The sequence below is a fragment of the Furipterus horrens genome, unplaced genomic scaffold (assembly GCF_987537825.1).
Source record: "Furipterus horrens unplaced genomic scaffold, mFurHor1.1.pri manual_scaffold_2, whole genome shotgun sequence".
NCBI lineage: Eukaryota > Metazoa > Chordata > Mammalia > Chiroptera > Furipteridae > Furipterus > Furipterus horrens.
This window is the reverse complement of record NW_028327172.1, coordinates 97,562,772-97,587,278: the sequence shown is the minus strand read 5'-3', so window position 1 is coordinate 97,587,278 and position 24,507 is coordinate 97,562,772. Positions and strand designations below refer to the sequence as shown.

The following is a 24,507-nucleotide window of genomic DNA, read 5'->3' as shown; positions in this document are numbered from 1 at the left end:
TTTTAAAAATATTCATCCCTAATAAGTTAATGTTGATTCAGTGGTATCTAATATAAAATCCATAGTCAGATTCCCTTATTGGTATAGTTTGTTTTTGATCTAGGATCCAATAAAGTTTTATGTATTGCATTTGGTTGCAGTGTCTTTTCCAGTTTCTTCTCATCTGGAACATTCTTTCTCCCCCTCATCCCCTTTGTACATCTTTCTTGACGGTCCCACTATATGGAGTGTAAGCCAATTGTCCCATATTGTGTGATGTGCCTGGTTGTTTCCTTGGGAGTGCCGTGAAAGGACAGGCAGGTGTGGTCTGCACACACAGGTGAATTTCCCACTTTGCCCTTGTGTAATGTAGGAGCTCCAAGTGGAGAGCTGCTTAAGTGTTTGTGATATTCTAAAAAAAACACCCGGAGGACCAGCAGATGTGGACATGCCATTTATTACTCACATTACAGGGTAGAACACTGATGGCAGCGGATCTGTGAAAGAGACTGCACCCACCTCCAGCCTCATGACTTCTTACCGGGTTAGAGAGGGAGCAGTGGCAGCAGGGAGGGAGCCCCAGTAGTGTGGGAAAATGCTGCAGGGTTGGGATAAACACAGGGGCCTTGAGAAGGCTGGGACTCCACATGCAGGCTGACTTCCTGGCTCCTTATGGCTGCTGGTCAGGCAGCCACCTGTTTTCTGAGGTGGAAGGGCCATGTCTTGAGCTACTCCATGCCTTGCTTCATCTGTGAGGACACATGTACTACTGATTTCTCATCTAGAATGAGGGATTTATTTATACACCACAGAGGATGGCCATGAGTTCCCTGTGAGATGATTTATGGAAAAGCCGAATACAGGCACATGGTAGACCTTCAGAGAGGCAGTGAGACAGCGTATTGTTCAGAGAGAGGACGCCAGGCTGGGGGAGGATGGGAAGTGAGCGAGTGCACCCTAAACAATAGTGGTCAAGGGTAACAAAGGCCTAAGAGGACTGGGTTTTTCATTTTTCGTTCTGGCGTTTACATGCTGCGAGTTGGCGTCTGGAAGGAGCAGCACAGCCGCGGCAGCAGAGCAGGAGGCTAGGGCAGCGGTTCCAAGGGGCTCCCAGGGCAGGAAATTCCCTTTTGGGAGCGGAGCGTCAATAAAGACATTGCCAGTGCTTTGTTCCCGGCGCTGAAATGCGGACTCAGTTCTGGCCTCCTGTGGGCCCAGCAGGTGCTTGCAGATCTAGGTAGTCTTCAGGTGAGTGAGAAACACACTTGTCTCCCTTCAGTACCAGGCGGGTCTCTCCCTCTCTCAACATGTTGTTATCCTGGTTATGCCAGAAGCTGTTGCTTCTGTTAATACACTGATTGCAAAAGCAGTGGGGTATATAAAGGGCTCCTAAAATCTTTCAGGTGTCTCCCCATTTGCAGTCTCTTGTCATCAGCCCCTAGCAGCACTCTTATATATGCTGCTTTCTGCAAGGCCAGCTCCTCGTCCTCCTTTGGCAAGCCTGTTTTTCTTAGGTCACACAAAGGGCAAAGACTTGCAGTCAGATAACTGGCTCATGGTCAATGACAGCTACATAGTTCATGAGGCCCAATACAAAATGAGAACACTGGCTCCTTGTTCAAATGCATAAAAACAGTACCATTAAAGGTACAAAAATAAAAAGCTAATTCCTTTCTTCTGTAGTCTCTTTTCTGATCTGTCATGATGTTTTTAATTTCCTTTTGAATGTTGTTTTAAGTAAAGAAACATTAAAATTTTAAGTTATTGGCATGAATTTTAACTTTCATCTTTAGATTATGCAAAGCCAGTCTTTTTATTGAGGTAAAAATCACATAAAATATTCCATATTAACCATTTTTAAGCTAAGTATACAGTAGTGCCTAGTACATTCACATTGTTGTGATCGATGCCAGTTTTAAATTCAAATATAAGAGCATTTAACAAATTCAGAATTTGTAGTAGCTAATACATCCATGTGTGGTGCATTGTCAACAGAATAGTGAAACACTGTAGAGAATTAGTTCCACTGTTTTTATTTCGTCATGATAGTCACAGTTTCTACCAACATCCTCTACCTTCATCTTATCAATGAATAAGGCCTCAAAGGAAAAGGAACTTGGGGTTGTCCTATCTTTCCCTTTGCTTCTGTGCCATCCTTTACAACAGGGAACCCCCTTAAAAACAGAATTATATTTTGGAGGGCGGGCCCCTTGTAGTACAGGTTTTCCCCTCTAGGTGAGGGTTCTAGAAAGGCATCTATATCAGTGTACCAGCTGGCATTGTTGTGAGAGCCTGTGTTCAGCTTCAGTGAACTTTTTAAAGATACTTTCAACACATTTGCCCATTTCGTGATGGGTGATTTACGAGTGCACCTGCCCACACCATGCTGAGTTTTCAACAGTTTTTTACTAAAACCGGCATCACCCCCATGCCCCACCCTCCCTCTTCACTTGATGTTGCCCCAAGTGACTCTCTCTTGTTTCCCCAGATGAAAATGTTCTCAAAGGGAAATATTTTGTGAATGTGGAAGAGATGAAACAAACAAACAAACAAACAAACAAAACCAGAAGCACTAAACATCAAAATCGACACATTCAAAAACTTTTGAACAGTGGAAAAAAATGTTTTGATAGGTATATTGCATCAAATGGAGAGTACTTAGAAGGTTACTTAAGTTTAAACATGTAAGAATAAACACAGTTTTTTATAAATAAATTCCAGTTTTGGGGGGTTCCCCGTCAAACATAGTGTGTGTGGCTAATTACTGGAGTTAACATAAGTAAGAAAGGACACAACAGGGCTCCTTGGGCATTCCTATTTCTTGGAATGCCATTGCCTTCTTTCCGCATCTGGTTGGAGTGGAAGAGTGGCCCCTGGGGCTGTCAGCAGTTACGCTGAAGCCACATGCGTTGTGAGCCCTCCTGAACCCTGTGCTGTGGGCATCACGGTTGGAAAGTGCAAATGGGCGCTGAGGACCAGGTTGCTCAGGGACACTGCCGCAACCTCCTCTCCTCACGCCACATCCACTGTCCCGTCAGACATCACTTACACAGATTCAGAGACAAATCAGTGAGATTTTAAGACAGTGACAACAGAGGCATTCTGCACATGGGGCCTTGTGTGGCTGACAGCCCTGTCGCACACCATGGAGTCAGCGCTGATCACGGCAGGTGCTTTACACAGCAGTGCAGGGAGGGAAGGCGCTGGGGATGGCCCCACTTTGAGAGCTGCTCAGCCAAACCGCTTGGGGTCTTGCCGTCCAACTCCCAGGGTCTGGGCTGCTCCCACCCCCTCCTTCCCTCAGGTGCAGTAGCTCCTCCCTGGTGTCCCAGAGCTAATGTGGCAAGAGGTGAATTTGGATTTGCTTTATCCATCGGAATACATTCAAGTAATTCAGACTGTTTTGTAAGTCAAGAAACTGTAATTTTATCAAATGTATGAAGTACTAGTTACTCAATGAATATTTTGTTGAACATGTGCTGGGAGGGGCAGAGCATATTCACAGCTGTGAGCTAAGAAGAAACTCAGCCCATTTTCCAGCTGATGAGATTGAGACCCCAGGGAGGTAGGGTGGAATTTGGCATTTCTCAGCCACACTATAGGCCCCAGATTCCGTTTCAGAGCTTTGTCAATCAGCCCCTAATCAGAGGGCTGGAAAATTCCATTTCTGCCAAGAGTCAGCAGACCCCATTGAAGCAGTTCATATCTGGGCATAAAATGTACAGGTGAAATGCACTCTAGCGGGTACAAGATGCCATTCAAGTGGAGGAAAGTACTTATTATTTTGAAGGTTGCAAATGGATTTCAAAAATGGGACTGTCCCTTTTGCTTACTTGTGGAAATGAAAGTGCACAATTTTCACAATGTATTTTTTCAAAAGCTAGCAAACGCTTCATATTTTAAAAAGAGAGAAAGAGCAATGTGTCACTCCCCATCATCTCTGAAATCTGCCTGTGGTTCACATGTTAATCAGCTGGTTTTGTGCTTTAAAGGTTCTTCATTTGATTTACAACTTGTAGGAGTGGAGTTGCAATGAGTAATCAGGGAGAATGCCATCAAGAGGACAAAAGGAAGGTGAAATGCAGTGTTAATAATTTAGTTTCAATAACCTTAAAAGGTTTACTGTTCACTTTTAACCTTGCATCCCAAAAAGCAAGCTACTGCAGTGAATCATAAAAATGTTTCTTTTAATTTGCAAGTCATTTATTTAAGTTTGCTATGGGAACTGATGTGTTCCTCAGCAGAAAGGTCAGGAGAACAGCAGCTGCTCCGTTCCCTTCTGCTTTTTGAGGTTGCTCTACCAGATGGCCAAGATCTTAGGGTTTAAACTTTGAAGAGGCTTGTTTTCAAAATTTATGGATTATTATAGTGTCAAATTATTAATGTAGTAACATTTTAGTTCTGAGCAAATCAGGAAAAAAACTCACACGGGCATAGAGGCAAGGAGAACATAGAAGTTGGGGACAAATTGGCTAAGATTTACAGGTGATATTTAAAACCTAAGTCAAAACTAGGGGGCAAGCTGGGGTCATGCTTGGAGAGGAACTTTAAAACACTTACAAAGTAGAATTTTAACATCTCAGGAGGATTGCTAATTAACAGAGAGGTTTTTCACCCAGATCTCATTATCAACCCTATTAAAGCAATCCCTGTTGAATATTAGATGACACCATTGCGTAAGAAATCAGGTGCACAAAGGTGAGCTTTGTTTCATGATTGCAGGGGGTGGGTGGGGGTTATTCCAGCTAATGTGAAAGAACTAAAGGTGCATTTCTTCAGAGTTCTTCCTGTCTTTAATTAAGAATGTGTACCATAATAAATGGAACCTTTTTTTATTCCTATAATTTTTATTTCTGGTATTAGGGTTTGTCAGTGCAGTCAGTCCTTGCTTAATAGTATCAGTGGGTTTTGAGACTCTAAGCACAGCATATAAGGAAACCAGTTTTACCGCAAGAGGTAAGTTCCTAGGGCATCTCATCAACACTGAGCTGAATGGTGTTATATGAGGGCCTGCTGCATTTTGCTTCTCAGTTTCTCAGGTGGTATCTGCAACACTTCCTCCTGCTGGGACCTCCCACCGCTAGGAGGGAAAAGCTCCAGGACCACCTTGTATGATTCACCTTGAGCAACAAGAGAGGCCAAGATGATCTAGAAATCCCAAGGGAAGGTTTCTAGATCTCATTTTAACTTTAATGTCTTAAATGGGCAGACCCAGTTGAGAAGGAGAACTGACAATAATTCTTAAGCCGTCATTGGATTTGATTTTTAAGGGAAGCATTTCAGATGGGCTCTTCTTTCTCCTGGCCTTCGGGAGCCCCTGCAGGCCCACTGCTGGCCTGCAGTAACGTGGACTGCTTGCTTGTTGTCACTTGGTTGACTCGGAATGCACACTCTGGAAATCTGGGCCGGACTAAGAACTTGGGTGGCCACCAAGCTTCACTGTGGGTGTCTTGGGTCAGTTCTGTTCTTGAACCTTCTAAATTGGGTAAGATGCCTATAGTTGGGACCTCCAGGAGTGAATGTAGCACTTTTGTACCAGTTAGAAAAGGCACACCTTCCTCCAGAATCATTGCTTCCTCTCTCTGTGGCATTTTATTACCATGGGACACTTTTGTCACTTGCCATAAAACTTGCACCACAATTCCAGATTGATGCTGTTGCCGCAGTGGCCCTCTATGAAGGCACACACAGGCACTGCGCAGCAGGGCAGCGCTCTGAGGAAGACCTGAATTGTGGGAACAGCTTCAGAGCCAGTCATGGCTCTGCCACTCACTAGTCCTGTGGCCTTGAGCAAACTGTTCACCCTCTGAGACTCCTTCCTAATCTCTTAGGCATGAGAATAGTACTTCCCTTCAGTCCCATCCAAGCACAAGTCACACACACACACACACACACACACACACACACAGTTGCTGTCTTTTCTGTTGTTAGGAGCCTGTCATGTTTTCAACTCACTTCATGAAAAGGGAATTTCCATACTCAACTTCATGCATTTCTTCACTAATGTACTTCTGAGTGGATAAAGAATCACCCAGATCGTGATGTGCCCCGTTGAAAGTAACCATTTATTTTTATACCTTTGCTTTGTTGATACCTGTAATATAGGGGTTTTGTTGTTATTCTTGGTGCTTCCTAGTTTGCCACCATTTTCTTTTAAGATTAATAAAAGTGAGGTTAAACTTGTAAAATTTTGATAAATATCCATCTTAAACTATTGAAATTCAGACACTCACCAAATAAGCAAAACTCTAGTATTAGTGTCCAAGATGTAACAAGTCATTTTATCACTGTGGATTAGCATGTGTTAAGCCAAGGCATAGCCTTGTATGTTAGCATAAGCTACAGAATGAGGCCTCTGAAGACTCCCGTCGTCGGCAGCCGTCCGTCTCGAGAGACGATGGTGTAGCTTCTTAAGAGTCTATCTGCACCGCCGAGAATGGCTGTGCAGTCCGACTCGGGAGTGACACGGTATCTGTCTCCTCCCGTGTTGAATCGACATCTTGCGATGACGCTGGAGTGTCCTCTCCAGTGAAGCTGAAGCTACAGAGCCTGGGCAGGGTGATATGGAGGGTCTGCTGTTGCCCATGCAGCAGACCCCCCCTCTCTTCGCAGCTGAAGGATCCAAGGGAAAGACGGAGTCAATACAGCTTGGCTTCAGGTGCGCCGCAGGAGTTGCCGGTGTAGACTACAACATCAAACCGTCAAACTGCCTTAGGGACTCCGGCTCCGGATTTTCTGTCGGGGTTTACTCCCTTAGCCTTTCCCCTGAAGAGGTATGCCGCAAGGCAGCGGAGGTTTTTTGGAGTCAGAGTTTTCCTTCTCTGATGTGCCCTGACTGGAAGATCGAACAGTAAACCTATATGGACATAATCAGGTTAAAAATAAAGATATAAAAAATATTCCATGAAAATAAAACCAAAATACAGAAGTTATAGCTAAAATTCTATCAGGCCAAATAATTGCCTCAAAAACTGTCACAAGGGACTAAGGTCACGACCAAATGAAAAATAAGTTAATCGTGAAGAGGATAACAATTTTAAGCAGCATGCACTAAACAACAAAACAAATATGTTAGGCAAATAATATGAGCTAGCTCTTGCCTCTGGGCACCAGCACTGACTTCAGCTCTCCCAGCTGCACTCTCAGCTCTTTCAGCTGGAAATTTCTTGGATGCTTTGGTGCTTCTGTGAGCTTCCCTTTCTGCCTATTATTTGGTCTTTCTCACTATCTTGCCTTAGAAAGTGCTGGGCTAATTTCAGGTAAGTAGAGGAGACCTCAACTAATTTCCAAAAGCAGACACCTGATCTTAAAACATCTTTATGGTCTGTACTTCTCATGCCACCGATTGCAGAGTGAATCCATTTTTGCCGTTCCCCTTCCTCTGTCTCCTGCTTCTGCTCCTCCTTGCCTTCCCCCACCATGTCCCGCAGGCCCTCTGTGTTCATCCCCGTCCTCCATGTCGTCTGCACCCATAAAGTGGGATCGAATCACCTGTTACACCTCTGAAGGTCATTTTTAAGGATGAGGGGTAATGAATTGTCCTTTCTAAAGGCTTACAAAAGTATTGAGACTTTTACAAATGGAATGTTTTTTAAATGGAAAGGATCAGTGCCCTTCTTTTCCTCATAATGGAAGGACAACTTGCATCAGTACTGCTGGCAGTGTTAGGTCCTCAGCGCGCACTATTTCCAAGTGACGAAGATGTGTCTGGTCTTCCTGGAGAAAGTTGAGTGAGCTAGAAGGAGTTGGGGACAGGATGGCAGTGAGGTGACTTACTGGCCTGAGGGTGTGCCTCTGGCAGCACCAGAATTCATGGGTTCCAGACTCCTTTGATTTTCCCTATTATCTTTCCTCCAACCCACCAGTTCTTTACTCCCACACTGTTCTGAGGAAGAAGAAAGATGTTTTAATTGGTATTCATTTGAGGTGTCACAACTAAAGAAGCCATTTGTCTAAGTTATAGTTAAAGAAGAAATAAATATTTATTTAAAGTGAGTTTCTTTTTTTTTTCAGAAGAATGCCATTGGATGGGGGTGGGTAGCCCCCTTTTAAAGATGACAGTAGCTCAGACTATGTGCACCAAAAGTTTCCGCTAAAGTGTAATTGGCTGTGTGTAGTGTTAATCTTGTTGTCCATAGTCAAGGAAATCACCGTTATAGTTTTCACATGTGAAGGAAGGAAGTCGTGCCTTGTTTACATTATTCACATTTATAAAACATTTAAAACAGCTATTCTCCTGAATAAACATTCAAGAGCCTGAAGGATAAGCATACCACTTAAACTTTTTAAGACTAAACTTTCCAAACCATTTCCTGCCGGAGGGACCCAAGAGCAGAATTGCAAACTCTGTGCCCTAAAATGAGATAGGCCAAAGTAGATTAAGCAGCTTACTGTTGACGCGTCTATTGATCTGGGCTCAGTGCAGCTTCCTGTCTCTGCCAGCAGTCGATTGCTGTGGACAGTAACATAGCGGCCTGGTTTCTGTGGGACTGGGGACTCGGAGCATCAATTACTTCAGGAGGCAGTGGCGCTGGGAGATAAGGTTAAGCTGCTTGCAGTGGTTAAGACTGCTACAATCCAAGCAACATATTTGCTGTCTAAATAGTTGCTTATAAATTTGACAGTGTTCCATTTATAAAATTCCCTAAGAGATCATCCACTGTTATTCTCTGCAAGTAGTACAAATAGCATTATGAATGCTTATTGTTAAAGCAGTGTAACCCACTTACTCAGTTTCTTGCATGTTTCTTAAATATTTGCATAAAGACACTGAATTGGGTGGCAGGACATCAGGAATGTTGCAGAGCCACCTTAGACAATTAGCTGTGTCCAAGTGAGAGTATGCAGTTAATGTAAGAAATGATGTCAGCCATTTGACTCAGGTATTTTATTTTCTTTTTTCTGAGACCAATTAAATAGACTCAGTCAATTTCTGTCTTTGTAGTTCTAATACCCACTCATGTTTTTTTGAGAGCAGCACTGTTTTACCAAATACAAAATACTACATCTTGAATGCAAAAACCATGAAGAAATCAGAAAACACAATGAAAAATACAAATGACAACACCCAGTGATAATTATTATGTACTTTTTGGATGCAGGTATTTCAGGTATTTTAAATATGTACCTCCCCAACACCCCCACATACATTCATGTGTTCCTATCCCTTTTCTTTACTAAATGCTTGTTTAATTGTGAATATAATTTATTTATTTGTTTATTTTTGGTTAAAGGAAATATGCCTTTCCTTAAAAAGGCATATTACTTACCTTGCTTCATACTTTGCAGAAAGGATAGAGTGGAGCCTGTGTTTACATACTTCTGTACAGATTCATAGAAAGGCATTTTTATAATGCACAGAGTTGGAACTCCTAAAAAGTTCTTGATGGGTCTGCTTTTTCGATCTATTCACACAAATTATTAAGTTTCTTACTTAAAATGTAACTCCTTTTATTCCTATAAGAGATGTTCACAGAGCATCCATACTTTCTAATGAGACATGTGCTATGAATAAAAGGATAAATTTTTGAAAGTGACATTTCATCTTGCCTATCATGACATTTTATGTATTTTGCAGTACACATTTATCTCATCGATATCTCCCTTACTTTATTACAGGTAGAAACAAAGCTTCATATAAAACTTAGAAAGTTCCTTAAACACAGTACTGATGGAAGCCAGACTTGGAAATTTGACAGGTCTGAGCACATTTTACTAATTTAATCGTGTTTTCCAGATTGACCTCCTGAGATTGGTACTGACCTCAGTAAAGCTTTGTAACATTCACACTACTCTGTCTTCTAAGAGTGATGCAAAATGAATGTATTTAGAGTGAATTTAGCATTTATTGGAATAGTTTTAGTCTTTATTTTTTAATGATATTTTAATTGGTTTTATTGTAGGATTTATGTGAGGTGCCTGGAATTCCCAAGAGGCAAGAGGGATGGGGCATTACAATTAATGCTAATATGACATCTGTTAGCAAAGCTAGTGTGGTAACTTCCTGATGAGGTCTGATCATTTGAGGCTTTTCAAGTGGTCTAGACTCTTTGAAGTACTGAAAACTCATCTCATAGTCTTCCTTTACTAAAAAGTCTTAATTTTGTAAAGACTTTATTTCTTACTTTTTTATTTTATTTTTTTTTTAACTTTTTTATTGAATTTGTTGGAGTGATATTGATTAATAAAGTTATACATATTTCAGATGTACGATTCTATAATACATCATCTGTATATTGTATAGTGTGTTCACCACTCCAAGTCAAGTCTCCTTCCATCACCGTTTATCTCCTGAAACCCTTGTCTACCTTCCCTCACCCCCTTCTACCTCTGGTAAAGTTTTTTATTGTCTTCATAATGTTACTTTCTGTTGTTAGACTTCTCCTGAGAAAGAGTTGTTAAACTTATCTTTCTATATGATACTTTCAAGCATTCATTACATGACAAGCTCAATATAAACAACCGTGGGTTTTTTTTCTTTTTTACATAGAAGTGGTAGCAACCAGAAGGAAGGGCAACTGGGAGACCCATGCTTATTCTTCTCTCCTCTGCACAAGACAGCCACAGAATAGTGCCTAGAACCGTAAGGCATTGTGGTCATTTACCTTATGCATTACAAGAATGCATAAATGAGTGGAACAACAAATCTCTCTCCCAAATCAATCAGTAAAATTTTTTAAAAAACTAAAAAAACAAAAAAGAAAAAGCAGGAAGCTCTTGCAAGAGCCCAGAAAAGAGATGTCTTAACTTCAACACTTCCACCAACCTTCAGGCTCACAAGAACCATCAGGACATTCCTCTTGAAAGTGCCTTCATCTCTAATGTCTTTCTTCTTTCATTGGACTTTTAAAATCATCTTAACTCAACCTCAGCCTTATAAAACTCCCCAGGTCTTCTCTCCAGCAAAACCAATCTTTCTTTCATTCTCATTTCCCACATTCCACTCAGACCTAGAATACTTACTGGCCTAATTGACTCAAGGCAGTGAATAAATACATGTTTACTGAGAATTGTAAGTGTAGGGCTTCTGTTTGGTTCAGCTATGTGGGGGATACAAAGAGAGAGGTCCTCAGAAGTTTTCCCAACCTGTAGTGGAGACAGAATGGCTATTAGCTAACAGGGATGAGGGGCAAACAAGCACCAGACAGCTTAGAGAGTGGGAGGGGAAGCAGACATTACTGCTTCACATTTATAACTCGTTCATTTGATGACAAAAATTTTTTTTGACTCTTTTTCTGTTATTCATTTTTCAACTATTTTAATTTTCTTTTTTTTTTTTTTTTTTTGTATGGGATTTTGTAGTCACCTTTCTTTTTTTTTTTTTTTTTTTTTTTTTTAAGTATATTTTATTGATTATATTGTTACAATAGTTCCAATTTTTTTTTCCCCTTTGCTACCCTCCGCCCAGCACCCCCCTTCCCCAACAATCCCCTCTCCAAGTCCATGCCCATGGGTCGTACATACAAGCTCTCCCGCCTCACCCTTTCATATATTCTTCTTCTTCTTTTTTTAAAATTAATTAATTAATTAGTTAAATATTTTAACAATAAAAAATAACAATTCCTCCCTCTCAGACTTAAGACCCTTTACAATCTTATAAAGGACAATGGATGAAGGTCTCGAGCTCCTCTAGCTGCTTCAAGCTGGACATGGTCGTCGTCCTACCTACCCGTGGGTCAAGAAATCCCTAATAAGAGTGGGGATGTGGAGGGGAGGGTGGCCTTCCCACAAAGGGAAGGATCGTGCAGACTCCAGGTTGGTTGGCTGTCTCTGGACAACGGCATGCTTGGTTTGACAGGCTGGCATCCTTGTTGTATTCTGGGGGCAACAGGGTTAAAGGACATCATTTAATCCGTAACCACTAGATGACAAAAGACAGGTATTAATTTTTCAATGTCCCACATTAGGGAAAAGAAGGGCTTCTTTGGAGGAAGGTGTGCCAGGTACATCTCACCTGTCCAAAACCCTTTTGCCCATTATACTTATTTTGGACTGAGGGAAATATTTTAGGTTTCCCCCATCTCAGGCCTCTGGGCTTTTTCTGTCCAAGCCATTAGGATAGAAAAGAGAAACCAGTTTTAAAGTGAAGCCCACAGACCACCCCGTTCTTCACCAACCCAGCCACTTAGTTCAGCCAAACCATTGAGTCTCAGGAGGCAGCAATGCAGACAGGATTAAGTGAGGCCTATGCATACAGATAATCACTCAGGTAATGAGATTGTAGGCTTATGCCCTTTGAAAACAGAAAACACATGTTAATTTATGTAACATAACCCACATACAAGTCTCTAAATCTGTAGGACTGTCTTATCGGAAGGAAAATCCTTGTCCTTCTAATATTCACTGAACTTGCATTTCTATTCTTTATATTTTTATTCCCCCCCCACTAAAAAATTTTCTGTTTGTTTGTTTTTCCACTACAGTTGTCTCACTTTTTTTCCCCCTCTTGCTTCCCTGCACCCTGCCCCCCCCCACAGTCAGTCCCCACCCAGTTGTCCATGTCCATGGGTCATTCATACATGTTCTTTGACTAGACCCTTCCCCTTCTTACCCCTTCTCTCCCTCCCATCTCCCCCTTTGTTACTGTTAGTTTATTCCTTGTTTACATACCTCTGGTTCAATTTTGCTCATTTGTTTGTGTTGTTCATTAGTTTCCTGTAACAGGTGACAGCATAAGGTAATTTTCTTTTGTTGCCTGGCTTATTTCGCTAAGCATAATTCTCTCTAGTTCCAATCATGTTGTTGCAAATGGTAGAAGTTCCTTCTTTCTTTCAGTACTTATTCATTGTCATTTTCCCCCTTTGTACTCGTGTTCCTCTCTGTCTCTCTGTTTCTTCATCTTCTTAAAGGAGACCCTTTAGCATCTCTTGCAATGCTGGTTTGGTGGAGATGTATTCTTTTAGCCTTCTTTTGTCTTGGAAACTCCTTATTTCACCTTCCATTTTGAATGAAAGCCTTGCTGGGTAGAGTATTCTTGGTTGTAGGCCTTTGTTTTTCATTGCTTGGAATATTTTTTGCCATTCCCTTCTGGCTTGTAGTGTTTCTGCTGAGAAATCTGATGATAGCCTTATTGGAGCTCCCTTGTATGTTATTAGTTGTTTCTCTCTTGCTGCTTTTAGGATTCTCTCTTTGTCTTTGAATGTTGGCATTTTAATTATGATGTGTCTTGAAGTGGGCCTGTTGGGGTTCATCTTCATTGGGACCCTCTGTGCTTCCTGGACTTGCGTGACTCTTTCTCTCGTCATGTTAGGAAAGTTTTCTGTCATTAGTTTTTCAAAGAGGTTTTCTATCCCTTGCTCTTCTTCTTCTCCTTCTGGAATTCCTATGATACGGATATTATTACGTTTCATGTTGTCCTGCAGCTGTCTTAGAACCTCTTCAGTCTTGTTCAGTCTTTTTTCATTTTGTTGCATTGTCTGGGAGTTTTTGTGTAGGTTGTCCTCCAGCTCGCTGATCCGATCTTCTGCTTCCTCTAGCCTGCTTTTAATTCCTTCTACTGTGTTCTTCAATTCAGAGATCGTATTTTTCATTTCCTCCTGGCTCTTATTGATAGCTTCTATGTCCTTTTTCATGCTCACGTAATTTTCTGTGAGTTCCTTGTAGTTTTTCTGGAGTTCTTTGAAGTTTCCGCTGAGCTCATTCAGCTTCTCCATAATCCATGTTTTGAATTCCATATCTGATAGTTCGCTCCCCTCTATTTCATTTAGCACTCTTTCTGTGGATTCTACCTTTCCTTTTGATGGGAGGTTGTTTCTCTGTCTCCCCATTTTTTTGACTCCTATTGTTTGTTGGTGCTTCTTGGAATGATCTGCACTTCCTGGATCTGCCTCTGGTGGCGTCAGATCATGTACCAGTCTGGCCCTAGGCAGCCTGTTGGAGACTTCCAGGGATCTACTGCTGTTGTCTGTCTTCTTTGATTGTTAATCTATTCAATCTGTGATTAGCTGTCAGGCTTAAGGACTGTGGGTGTGGCAGCTTAATTCCTGTAGACAGGGCTTTTGCTTCCCCTCAGGCTGACGTCACTTGGAGGGGAATGGTCTACCCGCAGTACTGGGGATGAGTCAGCACTGGGACCCAGTCAGCTGCTCCTCCAGTTCTCCCCTCAAAGCCACCGTGCCAAATTCTCCCCAAGTGTCTCCAGTCCTCTCTGCCTTCCCTCTGCTTGAGCCCAGGGTAAGTGGTGGCCAAAATATTTTCGTATGTGATCCACTTAAGAGCTCTTTTTCTCCTGCTGTTTCTCTCCGGCTAGCAAGAAAGCCTGTGGCTTTTCGCTTTTCACAGCTGATACTATTTTACTTTCCACTCTGTCGCTGTAGGCTGGGAAGCCCAGCTGGGAGTTTAGACCCTGCCCTTCTCAGGGGGAATCCCCGGCTGCTGAGCTGTTTCTCAGCCCCTTCAGCTGCCACCCGTGGGAGCCCAGCCAGCCCTTCCACGTCTCCGCACTCCCTACCGGTCACGTTGTGATGTAGCGGCCTTTTCTGTCTCTCCGTGGTTATAAGACTTCTCTCCAGCTGGTGTTCGGTTCGTTATTTCAGATGATTTCTCCAAAATTACATTGTAAATCCAGACTAGTTCTAGGAGGAAGTTAGTGTAGCTTCCACTTACTCCTCCGCCATCTTGTTTCCCCCTATTTTAATTTTCTATGCTAACTTTTCATGCTAATTTTTATATGTATACTCTTTTGATTAACTAGGGTACCTTTATTTATAGCTCTTGGGGTCCACAAATTGGAAGCAGGTGGTTGTTTGTGGTTTCAGAGAGTTATCATTAAGTCCCTGGCATTATTAATATGGCTATATGTGCAATTCTTACATAGGGAAGCAATTTTTAACATAAATCCTGTTGAGTTCAATTTTTCAGCTGTTTTAGACTTAAATAGGCATGCTGATTTCAAAACTGCAGTTGGTTTTCTTCTATCACGTCAAGTTTTTCTGTGCAACTTATCTTAATGTGACCACTCTAGGCTGGATCAGCCTAGATCAAGGGAAGCACTAGTGTTCTCCTATTGGCTGAGAGCAAACCTCCCTCGAGTGGGGAGGGGTGGGGGACAACCTTGGGGACCTGGAGACCAGCGACAGGTTCATACTTGCCTAGGCTATTCAGTCACACATGAGATTGTGTGGTGAGAGGTTGTGTGCCACTCTATATAGTGAATCCAAAGTGTAGTCCCAAGTTCTTGTCTGTATACAAGGAGTTAGCAAAATTTATTTTTTATTTACATATGTATTTATTTCCTTTCCTTCAGATCATGTCTGCCTCTCTGCTATTTCTTGTCGTAAGTGCCTAAACAACCCTGATTCATTTTGTTATATCTGTGGCAGTTTCACCATTCCCAAAGGACAAACATCAGCGCATTTGTCAGGCACGCCTGTTTTGCATATTTTAAAGTAAAGATTGGTGATCAAGATAAGTCTTGGGCCCCTCACAAGGTGTGCAAGCAGTGTTTCAAGAGTTTACGGATGGGGACGAAAGCAACACGTGATAAATTGCCATTTGGTATACCTATGGTTTAGGGAGAGCCCAGAGATCACTCAAGTGACTGTTACTTTTGTATAGTGAAAACGTCAGGATATAACAAGAAAAATAAGTGTAAAATAGTGTATCCTAGTCGACCATCAGCTATACGGCCAGTGCCTCATTCAGCTGAAATCCCAGGGCCAGTTTTCATTGATCTACCCTCTTTCAAAAAACAGGAGTATGGTGAAGAAGTGACAGCAACGATGAAGATTTTGAAACTGAAGATGACTCAGTTCATAAGGGATTTGATCAGCATGAGTTGAATAATTTGGCATGAGATTTGGGATTATCCAGAAAGGCTTCAGAACTCCTAGCATCAAGACTGCATGAGAAAATCTTGCTTGAAAAAGGAGCAAAGGCATCCTACTTTCGATCAAGAGAGTGTATTTCTGCAGCACTTTTGAAGTGACGGTGGCTTTGTGTATTGCCATAACATACATGGTTTAATGGAGGAATTGGGAATTCCAATCTATAACACAACTGAATGGTGACTGTTCATTGATAGCTCAAGGTGGAGCTTGAAGTGTCCTCCACAATGGCAATTTATTTGGTGCAGTCCCAACTGGCCATTCCGTTTGTTTTCATGAAGAATATGGAGACATAAAGAGAATCATTGATCTGTTGTAATATCACGGGCACAATTGGATCATCTGTGTTGACCTTCAAATGGTCTGCTTCCTTCTTGGTCAGCCACACAGATACACCAAGTATCCCTGTTTTCTGTGTATGTGGGACAGCAGAGCTCGTGGGAAGCACTGAGTGGAGTCGAACTGGCCTCCAAGATCTGACCTCAAACCTGGTGATCCAAACATTCTACATGAGCCACTTGTTGACAGAAAGAACATTATATTCCCACCTCTGCTTGTAAAACAGGGTCTCATGAAGCAATTTGTTAAAAAGTTCTGGCAACTGATGAGACTGTTTCAGGTATCTCATTTTGGCATTTCCTAGCCTGTCGTTTGAAAAGATAAAATACCTTAATAAGTATGTTTGGTAGCAGAACTTTATACTTGTACACAATTTGACTTACAGTAACAATATATAGCTTTTATATGAATAAAATAACTCTAAATAAACAGTATATGCAGGTAATTTTTTCTTTACTTTCCTTTGTATGTAATTTTGTATAATTTTGGGGACAAAGGGAGGGTATTCTGTACCTTAAAAAATTGATGTGATAAGAGAAAAACTGGTCACTTTCGGATTCAGATGCTAAAAGTTAGTAAAAAACAAGTGTCAGATCTAACTCAATGAAAATTGTGTCCCCTCGTGTTATGAAAGATTTTAGTATTCTTGTATGTGCCCTGACCAGAGATTGAACCCACAACCTTGGCACATCAGGTTGATGCTCTAACTAGCTAAGCTACCTGGCCATGGCCAGCTTGTTTTTCATCATGACTTTCTTCTCTCTCCAACCCATGTTTTATATGAGGGTTTCAAACCAGCTCACACCCCTGGTGTATTAACAGCCTTTCTTAATGTCCTCCCCGATTAGCTAACCGGTCATATCCAGGCATCCTAACGATCTTACAGTGACCTGAGGTCTGTCCACCGTCCTCTAATCCCACTGCTGCAGCCTAACTCCTGGTACCTCCCAGACCCTCTTGCACCCCATCCAAACTCTCCCATCAACCTTCCCATGATTCCCTGACCCATGAGGGGTAAAGGACTAACAAAACATGGCTTGGTCTTGTCTGCTGTATGTTTTTAACATTTTATGGTTTACACATTGAGAGTTATTTCCCTAAGTGAGGCCCTTTTCTGAATATCTCTCAGTAGCCATCACAGACTACCAGAGTATTCTGACTTTGGAGTGATGGAAATGAAGCTGGAAAAAAGAAAGGAGAAAGCAAAATAATGATGCTAACTTAGGCTGGATGATATTGCCATCAGGGTTCAGGCTAAAATGATGTGAAAAATGGAAGGCTGACAGCCACAGGATCCAGAGGAACAGGCCTGGATAATAGAACTTCAAAATCTGACATGAGTTTATTAGAGGTGTTTTAAAATATAAATTGATGAAGCTGTGGAAATATAGGGAACTAAAGGCAAGGGGGGGGGGCGGAATAATAATGCCAGATTTTCTAATATGATGTATCTAATACCATCAACATTTAGTTTGGATGTTCATGAATTGAGGACACTTAAGGAAGTACACACAAGAATGGGAGGAACGGGCAGAAATACATATGGGAGCAATATATAGAGCAAAAAAGAAAGGTCGTCAGATTCTAAATAGATTACATGGTGCCCCCAAAGTGGCCTTTTCTGTTGATGGAAAGGAGGAAAGGCAATGTCCCCAAACACTCAACAGCAGGAGCCATGGGAGAGCGTGGGGGAAGAAGAAGAGTGGAGATGCTCATATGCTGACAGAGAATCAGGCTCTCCGTGAAAGGGACACACATCTCTATTCAGTTTCCCATCTGGCACCTTGCTACCTGCTCCTCCTTCTCCTTATTTCTACCTCTGTCTTTGCCTTTGTCTTCCCTCTGCTTATGCCCTCCCCATATTCTAAGCATTCCTAGTGTATATTCCCTTTCCATTATCATGACACTGATTTTACAGAGGAAACACATTTTGTAGGAGGTGAGTGACAGAGAGAAAGTGCCTGAGTGGGTTTTGGTGTCAGATTGACCAGAACTGGACCTGTATCCTTACTTAGCCACTTCCTGTCTTTAAGACCCAAGACATGTTTCCACATCTGTTGTTTGAGGGTGATTACACTGACCTTACATAAATATAAGAATTAAGGGTTAAGGGAAGAGAACCAATATTTGTCAGTACTTATAACATGCCAGTCACAGGCTAACGGGCTGTGTATCCATTGTCGTGACAATTCGGTGAGGTAGATGTGAATGAGATGACACCCATACATGCCTTGATACAGTGCATAGGAAGTAGTACATTGTCACCTTCTCTTAATATTGGGGGAGGGGATCACAACAGGATGTAACACCATACTCCCTACCAGCACACTATGTTGAAAAAATTAAGTCAAGAAGAATCTGTCTGAATGACCACTGTGGACTGAATTCTGGTTTCCTGGGAATCAGGTGGTTCAGATCATTCCAGACTACCATATGACCTGGGAAGTGAGTCTGGGCTGTGGCTGGTATGGCAATGAGGTTGAGGTAGCAAGTTGGTGGTAATTAATACCTATTATGTCAGTCAAGAGAGAATGATGAGTTATTTCCATGGTGTACTGCTGGTGTATCCTTTCCTCATTGTATATACAAGAGCTATAACAGCTTGAGTTGTTCAGGTGTTGCAGGGCATTCGGCTTCAGTGCGCAGGTGTAGCCTATAGGAAATAGTTTCCATCTCTACCGGTTTCATCAAATGCCTCATCCAACATTCACATGCAAAATATGTGGGACAATCCTGCTGTGAAAGAGCAGTTGTGATGTATGTTATCAGCATATCACCAAAGACCTAACCCATAGATTTACTGAACAGAGGACAGAAGTAAAACCAAATACACCTCATAGTCTTCCAATTGCTCTTCTCTCCACCACCTACAATACACACATATGTACAACATGCACACTTGTGCACATAACTTAGTGCACACATGTACGACTCATTTTTTTGTCATGGTAACAGTGGAGATAGGTGACATTTTCTTATATGTGGTGATATCCTTAGTCCTGGCCTTGTACATATCACAAAAAGACAGTATCATGCAAGCGTTCACATTTTGATATGAATTCTAAAAATATCTTCTTGTTACTTCAATCTGTGGGTAATTTTTTTACTTTAAATTTTATTTTTCAATTACAGTTGACATACACTATTACATTACTCTCAGGTATACAACCATGTGATTAGACATTTATATAACTTACTAAGTGATTACCCTGATAAACCTAGTACCCACCTGACACCAAACAGTTATTAGAACATTATTGGCCATATTCCTGATGCTGTACTTTATGTCCCTATGACTATTCTGCTCACTGCACCATGAGGGCCACGGTGTAACAACCAATTTGTACTCCTTAATCCCTTCACGTTTTTCACCCAGTTCCCCAACCCCCTTCCCATCTGGCAGCCTTCAAAATGTTCTCTGTATCTATGAGTCTATTTCTATTCTGCTTATTTATTGTTCTTTAGATTCCACATATAAGTGTAATCATCTGACATCTGTCTTTCTCTGACTTATTTCACTCAGCACAATATCCTACAGGTCTATTGATGTTGTTGCAGATGGCAAGATTTCATTCTTTTCTTGGGCTGAATCATATTCCATTATTTATGCATCATTTCTTCTTTAGCCACTCATCTACAGATGGACACTTAAGGTGCTTCCCTATCTTGGCTATTGTAAGTAATGCTGCAGTGAACATATGGGTGTGTAGGTCTTTTCAATGTAGTGTTTTGGGCTTCTTCAGATAAATACCCAGAAGTGGAATTGCTGGGCCTTTCTTTGTCTCCTGTTCTATAGCCTTTGCTTTAAAGTCTGTTTTGTTTAGTATAAATATTGCTACCCCACCTTGTTTGTTTTTTGTTTTCATTTGAAATGAATATCTTTTTCCATCCCTTTACTTTCAGTCTGTGTGTCATTTGATCTGAAGTGAGTCTTATACACAGCATACGTAAAGGTCTTGTTTTGTTCTCTAGTCAGCCTTCATAGGTCTTTTTTTATTGTTTATTCTATTACAGTTATCCCAATTTGTTTTACCTTTTGCCCCCCTCCATCCAGCCCACCTCTCTTGCCCACAGTCAGCCTCTCCACTTTGTCCGTGCCCACGCATCATTCACACACGTTCTTTGGCTAGTCCCTTCCCCTTTCCTTTACCAGTACCCTCCTCACTCCTCCCTACTACAGCTATCAGCCTGTTCCATGTTTCCATGTCTACGGTTCTATTTTTCTCATTTGTTTATTTTGTTAATTACATTTCAGTTATAAGTGAGGTCATATGGTATTTGTCTTTTACCAACTGGCTTATTTCACTTAGCATAATGTTCTCCAGTCCCATCCATACTGTCTCAAAAGGTAGGCTTGCTTCTTTCTTTCTGCTGCATAGAACTCCATTGTGTAAATGTACCAGTTTTTTAATCCACTCATCATCTACTGATGGGCACTTGAGCTGTTTCCAACACTTAGCTATATGCCATCCAGCCTTCATATGTCTTTTGATTGAACCATTTAATCCATTTACATTTAAAGTAATTGTTTATATAGCTGTATTTATTGCCATTTATATAGTAGATCTTTTTTCTTCTTCTTAAAGAAGATACTTTAATATTTCTTATAATACTGTTTTGGTGTGGTAATGAACTTCTTTACCTTTTGTTATCTGAGAAGCTCTTTATCTGTTTTTCGACTCCAAATGATAGCTGTGCTGTGGGTAGTAATGTTGGTTTTAGGTCCTTGCTTTTCATCACTTTAATATTTCTTGCCATCCCTTCTGGACTGCAAAGTTTCTGTTGAGAAAGCTGTTGAGAGTCTTTTGGGAACTCCCATGTAGGTAATTAACTGCTTTTCTCTTGAGCTTTTAAGATTTTTCTCCCTGTCTTCAAATTTGGGCATTTCAGCTATAATGTATCTTGATGTGTGACACTGTGTATTCATTTTGTTTGGGACTCTCTGCACTTGCAGGACTTGTATGTCTGTTTCCTTCACCAGATTGGAGAGACTTTCATTCATTATTTTTTCAAATAGATTTTCAATTCCTTTGTCTCTCTCTTCTCCTTCCTGCACCCCCATTCTCCAAATGTTGGTATGCTTAAAGTTATCCCTGAAGTTCCTCACAATACCCTCATTTTTGGAATTCTTTTTCTTTTGCAGTTCTGATTGGGTATTCTTTGTCTTTATATCTTCCAAGTATCTGAATTGATCCTGTGCTTCATCTACTCCACTATTGTGTATTTCATTCCAGTTAATGTAGTCTTCTGACAAGTTCTCTTTTAATTTGTTTTTTTAATTTTTATTTTTTTCGCATTACCATTTAACTTTCTTATACTCAGTCACCGCACTGTTGTTTATATCCATGAGTGCATTTTCCTTTCTGCTCCATCCTCCATTCAAAACCTTCCCTGCTCATACTGTCACTCTAGTCTATCTAAGAGTCTGTCTCTATTTTGCTTGTTAGTTCAGTTTGTTTATTAGATTCCACATATAAGTGAAATCATATGGTATTGGTCTTTCTATGACCGACTTATTTCACGTAGCATAATGTTCTCCAGGTCCATCCATACTGTTGCAAAAGGTAAAATTTGCTTCTTTTTTTTTTTTTTATAACAGAGTAGTATTGCATTGTGTAAATGTCCCAATAGTTGTTTTATCTACTCATCTACCAATAGGCACTTGGGCTGCTTCCATATATCTTGGAAATTGTAGATAATACTGAAATGAACACAGGTGTTCTTTTGAATTAGTGTTTGGGGTTCCTTCAGTTATATTCCCAGAAGTGAGATTGCTGGGTCAAAAAGCAGATCCATTTTTAATTTTTTCAGGTATCTCCATACTGTTTTTCACAGTGGCTGCACCAATCTGCATTCCCACCACAATGCAAAAGAGTTCCCTTTTCTGACATCCTTGCCAGCATTTGTTTGTTGATTTATTGATGATGGCCATTCTGACAGGTGTGAGGTGATACCTCATTGTGGTTTTAAGTGCATTTCTCTGATGATTAGTGACATTCAGCACTTTTCATATGTCTCTTGGCCATCTGTATGTCCTCTTTGGAGAAGTGTCTATTTAGGTCCTTTATCCATTTTTTAATTGGGTTGTTTTCTTGGTGTTGAGTTTTATAAGTTCTTCATAAATTTTGGATATTAACCTCTTAATCAGATGTATTAGCAAATATGTTTTCCCATTCCATAGGTTGTCTATATATTTTGTTGAATGTCTCCTTTGCTGTGAAAAACTTTTTAATTTGATGTAATTCCATTTGTGACTTTTTGTGTTTGTTACTCTTGCCTAGGGAGATGTAGCATATAAAATGTTGCTATGAATAATGTCCAAGATTTACTGCCAGTGTTTTCTTCTAGGATTTTTATGGTTTCAGATCTAATATTTAAGTCTTTAATCCATTTTGAATTTATTCTTGTGTGTGGTATAAGAAGGTGGTCTAGTTTTATTTTTCTGCACATATCTGTCCCATTTCCTCAACACCATTTATTGAATAAGCTATCTTTAGATCATTGTATGTGCTTGCTTCTTATGTTGAATATTAATTGACTGTAAAGGCGTGGGTTTGTTTCTGGGATCTCTGTTCTGTTCCATCGATCCATGTATCTTGTTTTATGCCAGTAGCATGAGTTTTGATTACGATGGCTTTATAATATAGTTTCACATTAAGTGGTATGATTCCTCCAGATTTGTTCTTTCTCGGTATCACTGTTGCCATGTGAGGCCTTTTTGGCTCCATGTAAATTTTTGAAAAATTTGTTCTAGTTCTGTGAAGTATATATTTGAAATCTTGATAGGAATTTCACTCAGTCTATAGATTGCTTTGGGTAGTATGGACCTTTTAATGATGTTAATTCTTTCTATCCATGAACATGGTATGTGCTTCTACTTATTTGTATCTTCTTCATTTTCTTTTTCTTTAATGTCTTATAATATTCCAAGTGCTAGTCTTTCACATCCATGGTTAGATTTATTCATAAGTATTTTATTGTTTTTGAAGCAAGTATGAATGGGATTGTTTTCTTAATTTCCCTTTTGGTTAGTACATTATTGACATACAAAAATGCATCTGATTTCTGGGCACTAATTTTGTATTCTGCTACTTTGCTGAATTCATTTATCATTTATAGTTTTTTTTTGGTGGAATCTTTGGGGTGCTCTGTATACAGAATCATGTCATCTGCAAATAATGACAGTTTTACTTCTTGCTTTCCAATTTGGATGCCCTTTATTTCTTCTTCGTGTCTGATTGCTATGACTAGGACTTCCAGTACTATGTTGAATAAGGGAGGTGAAAACAGACATCCCCATCTGGTTCCCAATCTTGAGGTGAACAATTGTAGTTTTTGCCCATTGGTTATGATACTGGCAGTGGGTTTGTCATATATGGCCTTGACTATGTTTAGGTTTGTTCCCTCTATTTCTACTTTGCTGAGAGTTTTTATCATAAATGGGTGCTGGATTTTATCAAATGCTTTTACATCTGTTGATATGATCATGTGGTTTTTAGCCTTCATTTTGTTTATGTGGTGAATCACATTTATTTATTTGTGAATGTTGTACCAACCTTGTATTCTCAGAATAAATCCCACTTGATCATGGTGTAGGATCTTTTTGATGCATTGCTGTATTCAGCTTATGGATATGTTGTTGAGGATTTTAGTGACCATGTTCATCAGGGATTTTGGCCTGTAATTTTATTATTATTATTTTTTTGTAGTGTCTTTATCTCATTTTAGAGTTAGGATTATGCTGGCCTCCTAAAATGAGCTTGGCAGCTTTCCCTCTGCTTGAATTTTCTGAAATAGTTTGAGAAGGAGAGATGTTAGTTCTTCCTGGAATGTTTGGTAAAATTCACCTGTGAAGCCATCTGGTCCAGGGCTTTTGTTTGCTGGAAGTTTTTCGATTACTGCTTCACTTCATTATATTTTATCTGTCTATTCAGAGTCTTTGATTCTTCCTGATTTAGTTTTGGAAGACTGTATGTTTCTAGGAATTTATCCATTTCATCCAGGTTGTCCAGTTTGTTGGCATCTAGTTATTCAAAATATTTTCTTACAATCCTTTGTATTTCCTTGGTGTCAGTTGTTATTTCTCCTCTTTCTGATTTTATTTCTTTGTGTCCTCTCTGTTTGTTTTTTTTTTTTTTTTTTTCTGATGAGTTTGGTTAAAGGTTTATCAATCTTGTTTATCTTTCCAAAGACCTAGCTTTTGGATTCACTGATCTTTTGTATAATTTTTTTAGAATCTACTTTATTTATTTCTGCTCTGATATTTATTTATTTACTTGGGCTATGTTGGTTGTTCCTTTTCACATTCCTTTAAGTATAAAGTTATATTGTTTATTTGAGCTTTTTTTTTTCCTTTTTTTCCTGA

General features: G+C 40.3%; 1 protein-coding gene across 13 annotated transcripts in view; it reads left to right on the top strand.

The window, feature by feature from the left end:
- PARD3 (par-3 family cell polarity regulator) overlaps positions 1–24,507 on the top strand; it is an 817,661-nt gene that overhangs the window by 682,424 nt on the left and 110,730 nt on the right. The window contains exon 23 of one of the 13 annotated variants that reach the window (XM_090266189.1): positions 15,672–16,010. The exons of the other annotated variants lie outside the window; for them this stretch is intronic. Coding sequence (XP_090122315.1) covers positions 15,672–15,690 — 19 coding nt within the window. The 3' untranslated portion in view covers positions 15,691–16,010. Of the gene's footprint in view, positions 1–15,671; positions 16,011–24,507 lie in introns of those variants that run through there. 13 annotated transcript variants of the gene reach the window in all.